General features: G+C 41.7%; 1 protein-coding gene and 1 long non-coding RNA gene across 8 annotated transcripts in view; one reads left to right on the plus strand and one right to left on the minus strand.

The window, feature by feature from the left end:
- Positions 1-3,511: 3,511 nt before the first annotated feature.
- Positions 3,512-10,452, plus strand: LOC102415540. Its single transcript, XR_006552552.2, has 2 exons — positions 3,512-6,382; positions 7,380-10,452. It is a non-coding gene; the product is annotated as an uncharacterized LOC102415540 (long non-coding RNA).
- The window catches only part of HERC3 (HECT and RLD domain containing E3 ubiquitin protein ligase 3), a 144,006-nt gene continuing 136,813 nt past the window's right edge, over positions 9,986-17,178 (minus strand). For 6 of the 7 annotated variants that reach the window (XM_025290415.3, XM_025290417.3, XM_025290414.3 and 3 more), the window contains 3 exons: positions 15,366-15,549; positions 15,045-15,147; positions 9,986-11,589 (listed from right to left, as the gene is read on the minus strand). In XM_025290415.3, the coding sequence (XP_025146200.1) occupies positions 11,381-11,589; positions 15,045-15,147; positions 15,366-15,549 (496 nt within the window). In that variant the 3' untranslated portion in view covers positions 9,986-11,380. Of the gene's footprint in view, positions 11,590-15,044; positions 15,148-15,365; positions 15,550-17,178 lie in introns of those variants that run through there. The other variant, XM_025290418.3, reaches the window with a different exon arrangement.

The following is a 17,178-nucleotide window of genomic DNA, read 5'->3' on the forward strand; positions in this document are numbered from 1 at the left end:
CTGTATGCAGGTCAGGAAGCAACAGTTAGAACTGGACATGGAACAACAGACTGGTTCCAAATTGGGGAAGGAGTACATCAAGGCTGTATATTGTCACCCTGCTTATTTAACTTATATGCAGAATACATCATGAGAAATGCTGGACTGGATGAAGCATAAGCTGGAATCAAGATTGCTGGGAGCAGTATCAATAACCTCAGATATGCAGATGACACCACCCTTATGGCAGAAAGTGAAGAAGAATTAAAAAGCCTCTTGATGAGTGAAAGGGGAGAGTGAAAAAGCTGGCTTGAAACTCAACATTGAGAAAACTAAGATCATGGCATCTGGTCCCATCACTTCATGGCAAATAGATGAGGAAACAATGGAAACAGTGACTTTATTTTGGGGGGCTCCAAAATCACTGCAGATGGTGATGCAGCCATGAAATTAAAAGATGCTTGCTCCTTGGAAGAAAAGCTATGACCAACCTAGACAGCACATTAATAAGCAGAGACATTACTTTGCCAACAAAGGTCCATCTAGTCAAAGCTATGGTTTTTCCAGTAGTCATGTATGGATGTGAGAGTTGGACTATAAAGAAGGCTGAGCGCCAAAGAATTGATGCTTTTGAACTGTGGTGTTGGAGAAGATTCTTAAGAATCCCTTGGACAGGAAAAAGATCCAACCAGTCCATCCTAAAGGAAATCAGTCCTGAATATTCATTGGAAGGACTGATACTGATGCTGAAACTTCAATACTTTGGCAACCTGATGCAAAGAATTGACTCGTTGGAAAAGACCCTGATGCTGGGTAAGACTGAAGGCAGGAGAAGGGGATGACAGAGGATGAGATGTTTGGATGGCATCACCGACCCAATGGACATGAGTTTGAGTGAACTCCGGGAGTTGGTGATGGACAGGGAGGCCTGGCATGCTGGAGTCCATGGGGTCACAAAGAGTCGGACGTGACTGAGCTACTGAACTGAACTGAATCCCTTATCATTTGCAAATATTTTGTGTTAAGAATTTTTGCATTTTTATTTGTCAGGGATATAAGCCTATAGTTTCCTTCCTTACAGTGTCCTTTTCTGGCTTTGGTACCACGTTATCCTAGCCCCATAAAATGAGTTTTGGAGTCTTCCTTCCACTTTCATCTTTTGGAACAATTTGAGAAGGACTGGCATTAATTCTTCTTTAAATGTTTGGTAGAATGTGCTTAGTCGCTCAAGTTGTATCGGACTCTTTGCGACCCCATGGGCTGTAGTCCGTCAGGCTCCTCTGTCCACGGGGATTCTCCAGACAAGAATACTGGAGTGGCTTGCCATGCCCTCCTCCAGGGTATCTTTCCAACCCAGGAATAGAACCCAGGTGTCCTATATTGCAGGGGGATTCTTTACCATCTGCGCCACCAGGGAAGCCCCAAATTTACAAGAGCGATCTGGTCTATGGCTTTTCTGACTGGGAGGTTTTCAATTATTGATTCAATCTTGTTTCTCATAGTTCATGTTTTGATCTTCTTTTTTTTTTTTTTTTTCATGATTCAGTCTTGTTAGTTTGTATGTTTCTAAGTGTTTTTTTGTTTTTTAACTGATGGACATTTGAAGGTTTTTTTTTTTTTTTCCACACAAATCCTGAGCTTTATTGCGGAGCATGATTTTGTAAACATACTTTTTACATAAGTAAGGTTATGAGATGGAGAAGGCAATGGCACCCCACTCCAGTACTCTTGCCTGGCAAATCCCATGGATGGAGGAGCCTGGTAGGCTTCAGTCCATGGGGTTGCTAGGAATTGGACACGACTGAGCGACTTCACTTTCACTTTTCACTTTCATGCATTGGAGAAGGAAATGGCAACCCACTCCAGTGTTCTTGCCTGGAATATCCCAGAGACAGGGGAGCCTGGTGGGCAGACATGACTGAAGCGACTTAGCAGCAGTAGCAGCAAGGTTATGAGAAAAACAAGTTTGAAAGAACTTAGCTATTTTTATAAATTATATCATCTGCTCGCTTATGGACAGATTTTCTCTAAATGATTCAGGTGATTTTTATTTATTTATTTTTTTTAGTTCTACTAGTTTATTGCTACCAACCCATCTCCCTTCCCCCTCCTCAGGCATGCATACTCAGTCATGTAACCCCATGGACTGCAGCCCACCAGGCTCCTCTGTCCCTGGACTTTTCCAGGCAAGAATACTGGAGTAGGTTGCCATTTCCTTCTTCACAAGTGATTTGTTTTTAATACTTCTGACTTCTACATCTGTTTTTTTTTTAATTGGTGTATAGTTGATTTGAAATGTTTTAGTTTCTAATGTACAGCAAAGTGAATAAGTTATATATAAACACATATCACCACTCTTTTTTAGATCTAGTCCCCATATAGACCATTTATATAGAGTATTGTGTAGAGTTTCCTGTGCTGTCTGGTAGGTCTTATATCTATTTTATACATAATAGTCTGTCAATCCCAGTCTCCCAATTTATCCATTTCTTGCCCCTTATCCCCTAGTAACTGTAAGTTTGTTTTCTACATCTGTGACTCTAATTCTGTTTTGTAAATAGGCTCATTCATACCCTTTTTTAAAGATTCCACATACAAGCAATATCACATGATGCTTGTCTTTCTCTGTATGACTTAAGTCACTTGGTATGACAGTCTGTAGGTCCATCCATGTTGCTGCACATGTAATTATTTCTTTTTTAGCTGCGTAATATTCCATTGTATATATGTACCATATCTTCTTTATCCATTCCTCTGCTGATGAACAGGTAGATGGTGTCCACATCCTGGCTATTGTAAATAGCTCTGCAATGAACAAAGTGCATGTATCTTTTAGAATTATGGTTTCCTCCTGGTATATGTTTAGGAGTGGGACTGCTGGGTCATATGGTAGTTCTATTTTTAAGAAACCTCCATACTGTTCTCAATAGTGGCTGTGCCAATTTACATTCCCAACTGGGTGGGAGGGCTCCCTTTTCTCCACACCCTCTCTAGCATTTGTTGTTTGTAGATTTTTTGATGATGGCCATTCTGACCAGTGTGAGGTGATACCTCATTGTAGCTTTGATTTGCGTTTGGAAGGAATGATGCTAAAGCTGAAACCCCAGTACTTTGGCCACCTCATGTGAAGAGTTGACTCACCGGAAAAGACTCTGATGCTGGGAGGGATTGGGGGCAGGAGGAGAAGGGGACGACCGAGGATGAGATGGCTGGATGGCATCACTGACTCGATGGACATGAGTCTGAGTGAACTCCGGGAGTTGGTGATGGACAGGGAGGCCTGGTGTGCTGCGATTCATGGGGTCGCAAAGAGTCGGACACGACTGAGCAAATGAACTGAACTGAATAATTAGTGATGTTGAGCATCTTTTCATGTGCTTCTTGGCCACCTGTTATGTCTTCTTTGAAGGAATGTTTGTTTAGATGTTCTGCCTGTTTTTTTCTTTTTTTAAATATTGAGCTGTATGAGTTGTTTGTATATTTCAAGGATTAATCTTTTGTCAGTTGCTTCATTTGCAAATATTTTCTCCCATCCTGAGGATTGTCTGTTTTTTTTATGGTTTCCTTTGCTGTGTAAATGCTTTTAAAAGTTGAATTAGATCCCATTTATTTTTGTTTTTGTTTTCATGACTCTAGAAGGTAGGTCAAAAAAAGGATCTTGCTCTAATTTATGTTGAAGAGTGTTCTGCCTGTGTTTTTCTCAAAGAGTTCTATAATATCCTGTTTCTAAGCATTTACCCATTTCTTTTAGATTATCCAATTTGTAGGTATGTGATTGTTCCTAATAGTCTCTTAGGATCCTTTGTATTTCTGTGGTATCCACTGTAATGTTTCCTCTTTTTAATTTATAATATTATCTATTTGAGTCTTCTTTTTCTTAATCTAGCTGAAAGTTTGTCAATTTTACCTTTCAAAAAACCAGCTTTTAATTTCATTTATCGTTTCTGTACTTTTTCTGGTCTCTCTTTCATTTATTTATGTTACCCCCTTCCTTCTGCTAAATGTGGGCTTAGTTTTTTTCTTCTTCTAGTTCCTTAAGGGATAAAGTTAGGCTGCATCTTTCTTTTTAATGCAGACATTTATTGCTACAAACTTTTCTTAAAACTGTTCTTGCTGCATCTCATAGGTTTTGGTATGTTGTGTTTTAATTTGTGTTACATTCAAGGTGGGTTTTTAATTTTCTTTTTGTTTTCTTCTGTGACCCAATTGTTTGTTTAGGACTATGTTGTTTGAGTTCCACTTGTTTGTGAAAATTTCAGCTTTCTTCTTGTTATTGATTTCTAGTTTCATACCATTGTGGTTGGAAAAGATATGATTTCGATCTTAAATTTGCCACGACTTGTTTGCCAAGAGGTCATAAGACCTCTTATGTGACCTGTTGTGGAGAATGTTCTGTGTGCATTTAAGAAGAATGTGTATTCATTCTGTTGGATGGAATGTTCTATATCTGTTTGATTAATTGGATCTGAAGTATAGTTCAAAGAAAACCAAGTGTTTCTTTGGTTTTCTGTCTAGATCTATCTTTTGTTAAAAGTGGAACATTGAAGTCCTCAACTATTACTGTATTGTTGTCTGTTTCTCCCTTCAGATCTTTGTTAATATAGCAATCCCTGCTCTCTTGTGGTTTTCACTTGCATGAGTATCTTTTCCCACACCTTCACTTTAAGCCTGTGTGTGTCCTTAAAGCTGAAGCGAGTCTCTTGTAGGCAGCATACAGTTGAGTCTTGTTTTTTTAATCCCATCAGCCACTCTTTTTTTTGAGAATTCAAAGATTCATATTTAAAGAAGTTATTGAGAGGTAAAGACTAACTAATGCCATCTTTTTGTTTTCTGGCTGTTTTGAGGTCATTTGTTACTTTCTTCATCTATTGCTACATACTTTTGTGAGATGTGAGATGACTTTCCACAGTGATATGCTTTAATCTGGGCCTCCCCAGTGGCTCAGATGGTAAAGAATCCTCCTGCAATGCAGGAGACAGTCAAGAAGATCCCCTGGAGGAGGAAGTGGTAACCCACTCCAGTATTCTTGCCTGGAAATTCCATGCACAGAGGAGTTTGGTGGACTACAGTCCATGGGGTCGAAAAGAGTTGGTCATGGCTGAGTGACTAACACAGCAACAATGCTTTAATTTCCTTCTCTTTATGAATCTACTGTAGGCTTTTGCTTTGTTATTCCCATGAGGCTTACATAAAGTAACTTATATTAGTCTACTTTAGGCTGATAATCTGATGGAGTGCAAAACCCTTTTACTTTCCCTATGTTTTTATGACAAAATTTGCATATATATTCATTAACAAATTATTATAGCTGTAACTTTTTAAAAATACTTTTGTCATGTAGCTTTTATACTAGCATTAAGTAACACACCACCATATTAGAGTATTCTGAATCTAACTATATACTTCTCTTGACCAGTATTTTGTGTATTTTTATATGTTTTCAGGTTACTAATTGGCATCCTTCATTTCAGCTTGAAAAATTCCTTTCAGCATTTTCTATAAGTAAAGTCTAGTGGTGGTGTGTTAGGCAAAGTATCTCACCTTCATTTCTGAAGGAAAAGTTTTCATAGGTAAACTATTCTTGGTTGGCAGTTTTTCTTCTTCAGTACCTGAATATATTAACCTCTTCTCTTCTGGCTTGTAAGGTCTCTACTAAGAAATCTGCTGATTTCCTGATGGGGGTTCCCTTTTATGAGACTTTTTTTTCCTCTTGCTGCTCTAAAATTCTCTATTTTTTATTTTAGACAATTTTTAATGTATCTTGGGAAGATCATTTTAGATTGAAATTTTGGCATAACCTAGTAGTTTCAAGAACTTGGAAGTCCAAATTTCTCCCAGGTTTGAGAAATTCTCAGCCATTGTTTCTTTAAGTAATTTTTCTACCTCTTTCTCCATGTCTTCTCCTTCATACATTGTTTCTCTTACTGGTGTCCTCTAAGTCCTGTAAGTGTTCTTCCGTCCTTTTCATTCTTTTTTCTTTCTGCTTCTCTGATTAGGTAACTTCAATTGATCTGTCTCATTGATTCTTCATCTTGTTCAAGTCTGATGTTGAAGGTCTCTGTTGAATTTCTCAATTCAGTCATTGTATCCTTCAGCTCCAAAATTTTCTTTTTCAGATTTTCTATTTCTTTATGTACATCTTGTTCTTGTACTATTTTCCAGATACCATTCAATTATTTGCTCTCTTATAGCTCTCCAAGCATCTTTAGACAATTATTTTAAATTCTTTATCAAGAAATTCCTGGGTCTCCATTTCTTTAGGGCTGGTTACTTGAGATTTACTGGATTCCTTTGGTGGAGACATATTTCCCTGATTCTTTGTGATCCCTGTAGTCTCTCCTAGGTGTCTTGTGCCTTTGACGAAGCGGTCACCTCCTCTTGCAGACATTATGGATTGACTCTGGTAAGTGAAGACTTTCACACCTGGAAGGGTTGGGGGAGAGCACAGCACACTGTGACCCCAGGTCATGGGTGCGGGTCCAGGTAACAAGGTTATGTGATGGCAATGGGTCCAGGAGGGGGGCGGGGTCACGGTGGTGATCCCTTTGGTTCAGGTTGCCGACATCTATAGCATCAACCACTGAGTGGTCCTTGATGAATGCTGCAGGGAGTCCCCAAAGGCTGCAATGGCTGTTGGGGTCCTTAGCAGCACCCCTAGGTCCAAGGAGCAGGACCGGTTGTGGTGCGTGGAACCAGTGGTGTGTACACCCACAGCTGCGGGGGTCAGCTACAGATGCCTGTGTAGTGGCAGGGGCCAGTTGTAGACACACACCTAGTATTGGGTGCCAGGGCAGGCAGGAAGGGCCAGGGCCCACTGTGAGCACCCTGGCAGCTGCAAGGGTCCCTGGATGTCTGCGTGTTCTCCCATGGCTGCACAGTCTTCCCTGGGTGTGTATACGGCAAGGGAGGTGCCTCCAGTGACAGGAATCAAGCTGGCATGGACAAGTGCACAGCTGGAGCATTCAGCCCCAAGTACACACCTAGTGATGGGGCATCTAGGCTGCTGTCCTGTACTCACACAGCGGCCTGGACCTGCTGCTGGTGAGGTCCTTGGGCTCTAGCAGGGGCCAGGCTGGGGAGAAAACAGGTAGGGACTCAGGTGGCTGACGTCAGTGAGTGCAAATGCCTGTGGAGTCCATGGCGGTTGCGCTGCCTCTCGGTTTCTTCAATGGTGAAAGCTGCTGGAATATCTGTGGAGCAGGTGGCTAGGAACTCCAGTCGCTCCTGCCATGTGCCCGCTTCTGGGAGCCCCTGCTTTTCTCTCTTGTTCCTAGTCACATCTCTCAGTATCTCGGCTTTGCCAGTCTCTGAGTAACGTGAAACTAAAGTAGAACCTTCATGAGGTGACCCAAAAGGCTGGGGAAGCTGGTCACTCACTCCACGCCCTTTCCTCTTTCTAGCTAGAAGCTCCCTCTTGGTGCCGAGCACTGCTGGCTTTGGGGATGGGCTGATGCAGAAAGAATGAAGCTGTCTTCCCCTTTCTGTGGGGTTATTCTCAGGTTTGATGTTCGACTGCATTGCTCAAGTTTAAGTGGACTCCAGAGCTGTTTATGTTCATGGACAACTACATGTTGACTTCTGTGGAAGAATGGTGACTGGGGATCCTGCACTGCACTTTGGAGGCATCGCCTCCAGTCCTGCACCTCAGACACAGTCAGCTAGAAGAGATGCACAGAGCAAGGCACGTGGGAATGGGCAGAGTGCTCAGTGTCCTCACCAGGCACACCACTCTCCTAGTACCTCTGCATGTTTACCAACTTGGAATCGACTATTTGACCATCATTCCAAACGATGGTCTGAGAGAAGTTAAATCCTAGGCTGACCACTCAATGCCAACAGATACCAGCTCCAGTGGGACCCACTGCAGATGACATAGGAACGGCACACCCTATCAGTATTTTAATCCTATGATCATAGAAGTGACTTACTGAACTACACAGTGGCAGTAAAACAAAGCACAGGGTATCTCTGCAGATAGATGCTCGGGAAAGTTACCTGCCACATCACTGTATCTCTAGCTATCTATCTCTAGTTAAATTTTGCTTCCCACCTTTAACAGCTGGGCATAATACAGATCACAAGTCCACATCCTACCAGTTTAACTGAAAGTTATTTTCTCTAAGCTTTCATTTTTTCATGTGAAATTAGAATGATAATTATACTTACTGAGAGCTTGTTATGTGCTAGGCACTGTTCTTTTTGTGCTTCCCATTAGTTCTCATTATAACTCCATGAGAAAGGTACTATTTTTATTCCCATTTTAAATAGGAAGAAAATGAGACACAGAGAGGTTAAGATACTTGCCCGAGGGCAGTGGTGGCATTTAAACTGAACAGTGCATAGAGAATGCTTCCTGCAGGGTCTGGCACACAACCAATTCATGATAGTTTTTATTACAGTAAAAACCTGGGTATTTTTTGGGTTAATCTTAGCCAAAGCTTGATTTTCTTACACCGGTGGCAGAAAGTCCCAGACACTTCTTCTCTCGATTCATCATCAACTATGACCAAGTTCCTCCTAAGACTTTAGTAAGTTATCCACAGTTTTATTATGGTTCCTCCAAGTCTCCTCTCAAAAGGGTGGGGCAAATCTTTTTCTATAAAGGGCCAGGTCTATCTTAGGATTTGTAGGCCAGTAATTGCTGTTACATATCCTTTTAAAATGTAGAACCCATTTTAGCTCGCAGCCTGTAGTTGGTTGGCTCTCTAGGATAATTAATAGAGAACCATTCTAGTCATCAAAAAAGGCTTCACATGGAGACAGAATTATCAGAATTGGCTAAACTGCCTTGTTACACTGTCATTGAATCCCACCTACCAAAAGTTGCCTTGTTTTAATGAGATTTTTTTTCATTAAATTGGTACATTTCTGAAAACAGTGAAGAAGCTTCCTATGTTTTCAGAAAAGGTAGGTAGGTAGGTACATCTAGAAATCCCTACCTAAAGAGTGTTCTAAAGCAATACTTGATAAAGGGGAAAAGAGGAAAACATGCCAGAAAAAAAAAAAAATAGTTTTTAGAAAAGCAGCACAGATTTTCGTTCATGCAACAAATATTTAGAATTTACTGAGCATCTCTGTGCAGGCACTGCTCTTGGTAATGCAATTTTAGAGCTCAAAGGGACCTTAGAAATTATCTGGTCCAGTCTCCTTATTTCATGGAAAATGAGAATTCTGAGGTCCCCAAATTTAAAATAACTTGGCTATCTCCATTCAAAATTAAATGTAACAACAGACTTTTCTGTCCCTTAAATTGAGCACTTATGTATGCTATTAAATGTCTGTTGAAAGCTATTATTCTCTACCACTTTTAAATTGTCTATTGAGCCTAGTAAAACAATACATGGTAATTGTTTTTAAAACCTATACACAGCAAAAAAACGTTTCTCTAAGTGGGCTACTTAGCGTCAGCCATTAGATTAATAAGTCTTACACTCACCTTTAATTTCTCCTCTTCCCATAAGACGCCCGTCTCTCCTGTCCACACCCCCGCCTCTCTCAGTTGCTGTCTTTCCACTCTGTCCTTCCCACTCCATTCTCCCACATGTACCCCCCATTCACATTTCTTTAAAACCAGGGTCAAGTCACATCACTCCTCCTCTCCCTACCCCCAAGGTTCTGAACATTTTCAAGGTCCAAGGCTTTGCCTGGTCCCTCCGCGCCAAAGTTAGCTTCTTTCTCCCCAGTCTTATTTACCACTATTCTATTATTTCCTCTGATGCGCCCTTCAGGTTGTTCCTGGCCCTTTCCTAAACATGCCCTCATATTCAAGCTCCTGCTAAGGCATTCCCCTCCACACAGAGTGCCTTTTCACCCATCATAACCTTCAGAACGCTCATCCATCCTGAATGCCGTCGGCCACCCCCGCCCTGTCTTCATTTTCCCAGCAGCCAGCTCTCCTTTATGACAGGAACCACATTTGACCTATCAGATTATGTGGATAGACGACTTAATTCTTCTACTGAAAGCAAGCTACCCATTCTGCAAGTACAAGAAGAAATAGTTCTGCTTACATTAAAACACCAAATTTATTGCATAATATTGAACTATATGCACACACATAGAAAATAAACATTTTGTATAACTGTATATCTTTTTTTAAATCTTGTATTATAAAGACTGAAAAACTACCAATTGGAATAAGTTTTAAAAACAAAAAGAAAAAGCAAAAATCTACAGTCCTTCATTGAGATTTGATGCTGTCTCATGGTTCATAAATACTTCACTTTATATAAATAAGTCTTTTCTCTAGTGACTAGGAATTTAAAGTTAGGCGGACATGGATTCTTTGCTCATATAGAATTTTCTTATCTCATGAAGAAGGTTCACCATGTTGTGATTTTTTAAATACATATATTTGCTTCAAACACAATCCCTAAAATCCCATTGTAAACAAACATTTCAAATGCAATAAACAAAAGTCCCATAATAAAGAATATCCTTTAGCAATTAGGGAATGGGGGGGGGGGATCTGAGTAGAAATATTTGCAATTTAAATAGAAATAAAAACTAAAACAGACTGCATGCATCTACTAGAAGGAAAGGAAGGGAGCATTAAGTTAGGTAACAATGTGATGAAAAGTAGCAGGTGGGGAGGAAAGACAAAGTGGTAGAGATGGAAAGTGACAGTTATAGAAAGAGGCAAGAAATTTATTTTTTCTACTTTTCTAAGAGAAAATACTCCTTAAAAAATTAATGCGACTTGCTCCAAAAGCAAAATGATGGAAGAGGGTGGGAACCTGTTACCTCATCTTTTTGTCAGAAGGGCCTGGCGAAGCAACCAGACAAAATTCAGCTCAGCTGCAAAGCTAAGCAGCTTTGCACAGCTTTGAGGAGGGCCGGGAACAGGCAGAGCCACAGGAAGACAGCTAGGCCCTCGAGGACTTTAAAAAAAAAACAAACAAGGCATGTTTGTTAAAGGCTCCCATAAATTCTCAAGAGTTCTGCCAAAGTCATGGACCCAGACTCAGCTTGTTGGGCTTGGGAATTTCTGAAGTAGTCCTTTCCTCCTCCGTCCTGAGGGTTGGGCTGCAACAAGCCAGGAGCATTTCCAAGGCTGCAGAGAAAGGAGATGTTCTACATGTGCAGGAGAGCAAGGACGGGTCAGTCAAATCATTCTTGCAGAGGAATGAGAAGTCAGAAGGAGGACAAGGAAGTGTTGGGAGGAAAGATCAGGGCTGAGAGATTTGGGAAACAGTTTAAAAATCTACTGCCTTTTATCCAGCCGAGTGCAGCACAGTCACAAGTGCAAGGACACTGGGGAGTTTGGTTCAGGTTCGGGATTCAAAAGTTCCAACCTGCTATACAGTAAAAAAAAAAATAGAACTCACTCCCTATGATTTTCTGTATGGGCCTCACTGTGGCTGTTGAGGAAGGAAGGGAACTCTGGGGCAAGCTGGGGTTCTCAGGCCAAACTGAACCCCTCGTAGTTGTCCAGGGCCTGAGTTAGCCGCGCCCGCAGGACCTCTTTGCTGCTGTACTTAGGGAGGTCAAGAAGGTTGTAGCAAGTGTGGGCCACAGGCAGGTACTCCTCTCCGCTGGCTGTGGACTGGATGACGATCTGCAGGCTGGCCATGCCATAGATGGGAATGCGATCACTGCCCGTCAGGAACACTGTGGAGAAAGAGAAGGGGAATTACCAGCTACGCAAACGTGCTCTCGGTGGCCCTGGGAAGTACCGAAGGGAAGGAGTGACACCCTGTGGCTCATGTGAGAAGTGCAACCACTTTTATGTGCGATTTAGCTCTGCGGTTCCACAGTCATCTCAAGCGGCTTACAGCTTATGGCAGAAAGCTGTATGAGGTCGGGGGTTTATACTGACCTGCCAATGCCAAGAGGCACCCAATGTCTCCTTCAGGAACCAACCAAAAACGGGCAAAGCGTGTGGACCGAACTCACCTTTCTCGGTTAAACTTTTCGGTCTCTTTGACCATTTCATAACTCCTTGAGAATTAAAAGTACTAACCTAATCTATTGGATCATAGACTTTCAAGGGACTTGTGATCTATACTGTTACTGTGTACTGTGGCTTAGGTCCCAAACTTGGATTGGTGGTAGTCAGGAAGCACCTAGCCTCGCTAAGAATCGGAAGTTCGGAAGCTAGATGGAGCTCTAGCTCCAAGAACATCTCTGAGGTTAAAGGTTACTCAGATTGGGACCGCAATGGGTTTTTTCCCTTTGGTAACGCTGGCTCTTCGGAGAAGGCAATGGCACCCCACTCCAGTCCTCTTGCCTGGAAAATCCCATGGACGGAGGAGCCTGGTAGGCTTCAGTCCATGGGGTTGCTAAGAGTCGGACATGACTGGGAGACTTCACTTTCACTTTATATTAATATTAAATATGCTCACTTACAGAGCAGGAGATTGACTTTCAAATTCTGTTCTTTTGGTTTCATAGGGACTTAGAAGTCTACATTTTTCATTGGCTAATTTCAGACCCTAATTATATATTGACACAAAGAATGCACCCCATGAAAAAATGCTCAAAAATGCCCTCACATAAAAAATGACCTCGGACCTAGTCTGTCATACAGAGTGAAGCATGTCAGAAAGAGAAACAAATATCATATATTAACGCACATATGTGGTACCTAGAAAAATGGTCAAGACGAACTTAATTCCAAGGCAGGGATAGAGATGCAGAGAATGGGCATGTGGGTATGGGGGTAAGGGTGGAGGAAGGTGGGACAAACTGGGAGATTAGGATTGACACATTTACCATGTGTAAAATAGAGCGCTACTGGGAGCCTGCTGTACAGCACGGGGCGCTCAGCTCAGTGTGATGACCCAGAGGGGTGGGGTGGGGGTGAGAGGGAGGTACAAGAGGGAGGGGATATATGTATACATATATAGCTGGTTCACTTTGTTGTACAGCAGAAGCTAATATACCCTTGTAAAGTGATAATATTCCAATAAAAAATTTTTTTAAATCATCCTTCCCTGTAAGGGATGGCCTCCATCAAATGTGTGTTCTCATAAATGTTATCAGCCTTCACAAAATCAGAGAGGAAGGGGATTGCTGCCAGAGGAAAAGAGCTGACCTCAGGGAAACCAGGAAGAAGATGATAGTCTACGTGGCCTCAGGGTCTCCTCTCCCCTCAAGTGTCTGCTGCTACCCCCTTTGCCGGTGAATTTCCATTAGGGATCTGTCTGCTTGCCTTTCCCTTAAACCAGGAGATCTGACACCGGCAGTATATGAGACATTTCACTCCTGCGACACACTGTGACTTAGGAAAAAGAGACCAACCCTTCTGCTTTCCCAGTTTTCCAGCACCAGATAACCTTCTTTGTTGAACTGCTAGCAAATCTACAATGATATCATTAGTTAAGGAGCACTTTCAAATAACCTGCCACTACCTGAGGCTGTGATATATAAAAACATATATAAACATTCTTGCCAAATCTATAGAGTCTAATAAAGACAATAAACATAGTCTAATAAAGTCTAATGTTATTAAGACTTTTTTAGAGTCTAATAATAGATTTATGAAAGTCTAAAGGTCTCTGAACAGAAAAATGTCTTATTTAAAGGAAAGCCCAGCCCAAGAGCAGGCGCTTCCTGATTGCCGCAGCTCTTGTCCCAGCCCTACAGGCTCCATGGCAAATCTATCCTGTCACCTGACTCATACGCCACTGTTTCTCAAGAGCCCATGTAACTGGGCAGAGGGGAAGCGGGGATTCTTTAAAGAATTCTTCTGTAAGATCTCCACTTCCTCTCATCTTTACTCCCTGTGAGCAGTAGAATCTGGGGATAAATCTTGCATTAATACTAATATATGCTTATTCTTATAAAGCAAAAGAGACTGCCTTTCAAATTCTGTTTTTAAATTTTATACTATTCACTGGCTAATTTATGACCCTGATTATAGAATGACACAAAGATTTCTACTATTTTTAAGAGGCTCAATTTGTTCATGTAAACTAGACTTCATTCTCCTTTCTGAATGTATTACCATTCTCAAATGTCATCCAGCCAGTCACAAAGGACCATTTATTGTATGATTTCATTTATATGAAATGTCTGGCACAGGGGAATCCATAGAGACAGCAGATTAGTAAGGGGTGGGAAGCTCAGAGAAAATTGGGAATGATTGCTAATGAGTACACTGTTTCTTCTCATCATTTTAGAACATGATACACATGTTCTAAAATTGATAGTTTCACAACTATGAGTATACTAAAAACCACTGAATTGTATACTTTAACTTATTTAGTATGTGCGTGTGAATTACATCTCAATAAAGCTATTATAACTCACATCTGCCCAGCTACACTTAGAGTGGACACTCTAATATTTTTAAAAGGCTAGAGAAATAAGGGCGGAGAAGGCAATGGCACCCCACCCCAGTACTCTTGGCTGGAAAATCCCATGGACGGAGGAGCCTGGTAGGCTGCAGTCCATGGGGTCGCTAAGAGTCAGGCACAACTGAGCACCTTCACTTTCAATTTTCACTTTCATGCATTGGAGAAGGAAATGGCAACCCACTCCAGTGTTCTTGCCTGGAGAATCCCAGGGACTGAGGAGTCTAGTGGGCTGCCATCTATGAGGTCGCACAGAGTCGGACACGATTGAAGCGACTTAGCAGCAGCAGAGAAATAAGGGAGGTTAATTCAAACAATTTGATTTCATCAATGTAATACTTCAAGGAATCACTTACATATAAAATACCTAGTATTTCTAGAGCAATAAAAAAAAAAAAATCAATGAAATGCTTTTCTTCCTTTCATTCAACCCATCCTATTAAGCAACAAATAAAGATTAACAACTTCTACTGTGCCTGAGATACCACTAAGACAAAAAGTGTAAATATATTTCCTTACTTAGCCTTTCCCCAGAGAAGGAAATGGCAAGCCACTCCAGTATTCTTGCCTGGAAAATCCCATGGACAGAGGAGTCTGGTAGGCTATATAGTTCACGGGGTCACAGAGAGTCGGACACGACTGAGTGACTGAGCACGTTTATCTTTTACCATTTAAAAGAGCTGAACTTCACCCATGTAGTATACCATCCTATACAAAATACAAAACCGAAATGTGGACAAATACCGTATGGACATTATTGATACTTACACAGAAACTTCTTCTTCTTTTCCAATGGGAGCTCATGAAACGTTTCCCAGAATAGTTTCACGGTGGGATGTGTGGCTGAGTAATCACCCTTGTAGATGGCAGTCTGCCCAAAAAAGACAAAAAGAAAAAAAATTATCTTCCAGAAGCAGAATATTACAAGTGGACATCTGTATACCATTTGTACTAAGAAATAAACACTGAGATGAAGGAGACCCCCAAATCCAGTTAATCAGAGATCACTTAGAAAGAGAGCAAGCTCTGGGTATTCCTGCCCAGGCCGCTGCTACACTCGGAAGTAAAAGACTGTGTCTTTAGGCTTACCTCTTCCAGCTCCTCCCAGTTGTAGCTGCTGTTCCCCACCATCATGGCCCTCAGCTCTGAAGGCTGGAAGAGCTCTAGCACTTTGCCACCACACACCTTTAAGAAGCCGCTGGAGAAAGCTGTGTACCACTCATGAACTGAGATTTGGAAGACATAATTCACATAAGCATCCACAAATTCCTGCCTGCCAGGAGACCAAAGAAATAGAATACATTTAGCCCAAGGATCTGTAGAATTTATCAAGTTCCCCTTCTACACTGAGGTTGAGAGGTGAAAAATCCTCACCAAATTCTCTCAGCAGGAGGCATTCTACAGCATCCTGCAGGTTACCACCCAGCCCTAGGAATCCAACAATGACTCTCAGGTGATCTGGGGGTAGGGGAGACAGGAAGGAAGGGGAGGGCAGAAGGTAGGTGAAACCGTAATATTGACTTTATTTCTCCTGAGGCGCTCCAGTTTTCATCTTGTTTATGGTTCTACATAATTTAGTTCAGAAAAGACTTTTTCTGCTTAAAAGTCTAAAATGATGGTTCTAGACTACTACTTTTCAGAAATTAACAAAGCTAACACCACCTACATTTGTATCCTCCCCTATTTTAAAGGTAATCTCCTAAAGCCTCACTCTAAATCCCTTAATCACCTCTGGAAAGAACTGTCTTATACAATGGCTCTATCTCACTAGTTCAGCTGAGTTCAGTTCAGTAGCTTAGTCCTGTCCGGCTCTTTGCGACCCCATGAATCGCAGCATGCCAGGCCTCCCTGTCCATCACCAACTCCCGGAGTTCACTCAGACTCACGTCCATCGAGTCAGTGATGCCATCCAGCCATCTCATCCTCTGTCGTCCCCTTCTCCTCTTGCCCCCAATCCCTCCCAGCATCAGAGTCTTTTCCAATGAGTCAACTCTTCACATGAGGTGGCCAAAGTACTGGAGTTTCAGCTTTAGCATCATTCCTTCCAAAGAAATCCCAGGGCTGATCTCCTTCAGAATGGACTGGTTGGATCTCCTTGCAGTCCAAGGGACTCTCAAGAGTCTTCTTCAACACCACAGTTCAAAAGCATCAATTCTTCAGCGCTCAGCCTTCTTCACAGTCCAACTCTCACATCCATACATGACCACAGGAAAAACCATAGCCTTGACTAGATGGACCTTTGTTGACAAAGTAATGTCTCTGCTTTTGAATATGCTATCTAGGTTGGTCATAACTTTCCTTCCAAGGAGTAAGCGTCTTTTAATTTCATGGCTGCAGTCACCATCTGCAGTGATTTTGGAGCCCAAAAAAATAAAGTGTGACACTGTTTCCCCATCTATTTCCCATGAAGTGATGGGACTGGATGCCATGATCTTTGTTTTCTGAATGTTGAGCTTTAAGCCAACTTTTTCACTCTCCTCTTTCACTTTCATCAAGAGGCTTTTTAGTTCCTCTTCACTTTCTGCCATAAGGGTGGTGTCATCTGCATATCTGAGGTTATTGATATTTCTCCTGGCAATCTTGATTCCAGCTTGTGCTTCTTCCAGTCCAGTGTTTCTCATGATGTACTCTGCATATAAGTTAAATAAGCAGGGTGACAATATACAGCCTTGATGTACTCCTTTTCCTATTTGGAACCAGTCTGTTGTTCCATGTCCAGGTCTAACTGTTGCTTCCTGACCTGCATACAAATTTCTCAAGAGGCAGATCAGGTGGTCTGGTCTGGTATTCCCATCTCCTTCAGAATTTTCCACAGTTTATTGTGATCCACACAGTCAAAGGCTTTGGCATAGTCAATAAAGCAGAAATAGATGTTTTTCTGGAACTCTCTTGCTTTTGCCAT

Source organism: Bubalus bubalis, chromosome 7 (assembly GCF_019923935.1).
Source record: "Bubalus bubalis isolate 160015118507 breed Murrah chromosome 7, NDDB_SH_1, whole genome shotgun sequence".
NCBI lineage: Eukaryota > Metazoa > Chordata > Mammalia > Artiodactyla > Bovidae > Bubalus > Bubalus bubalis.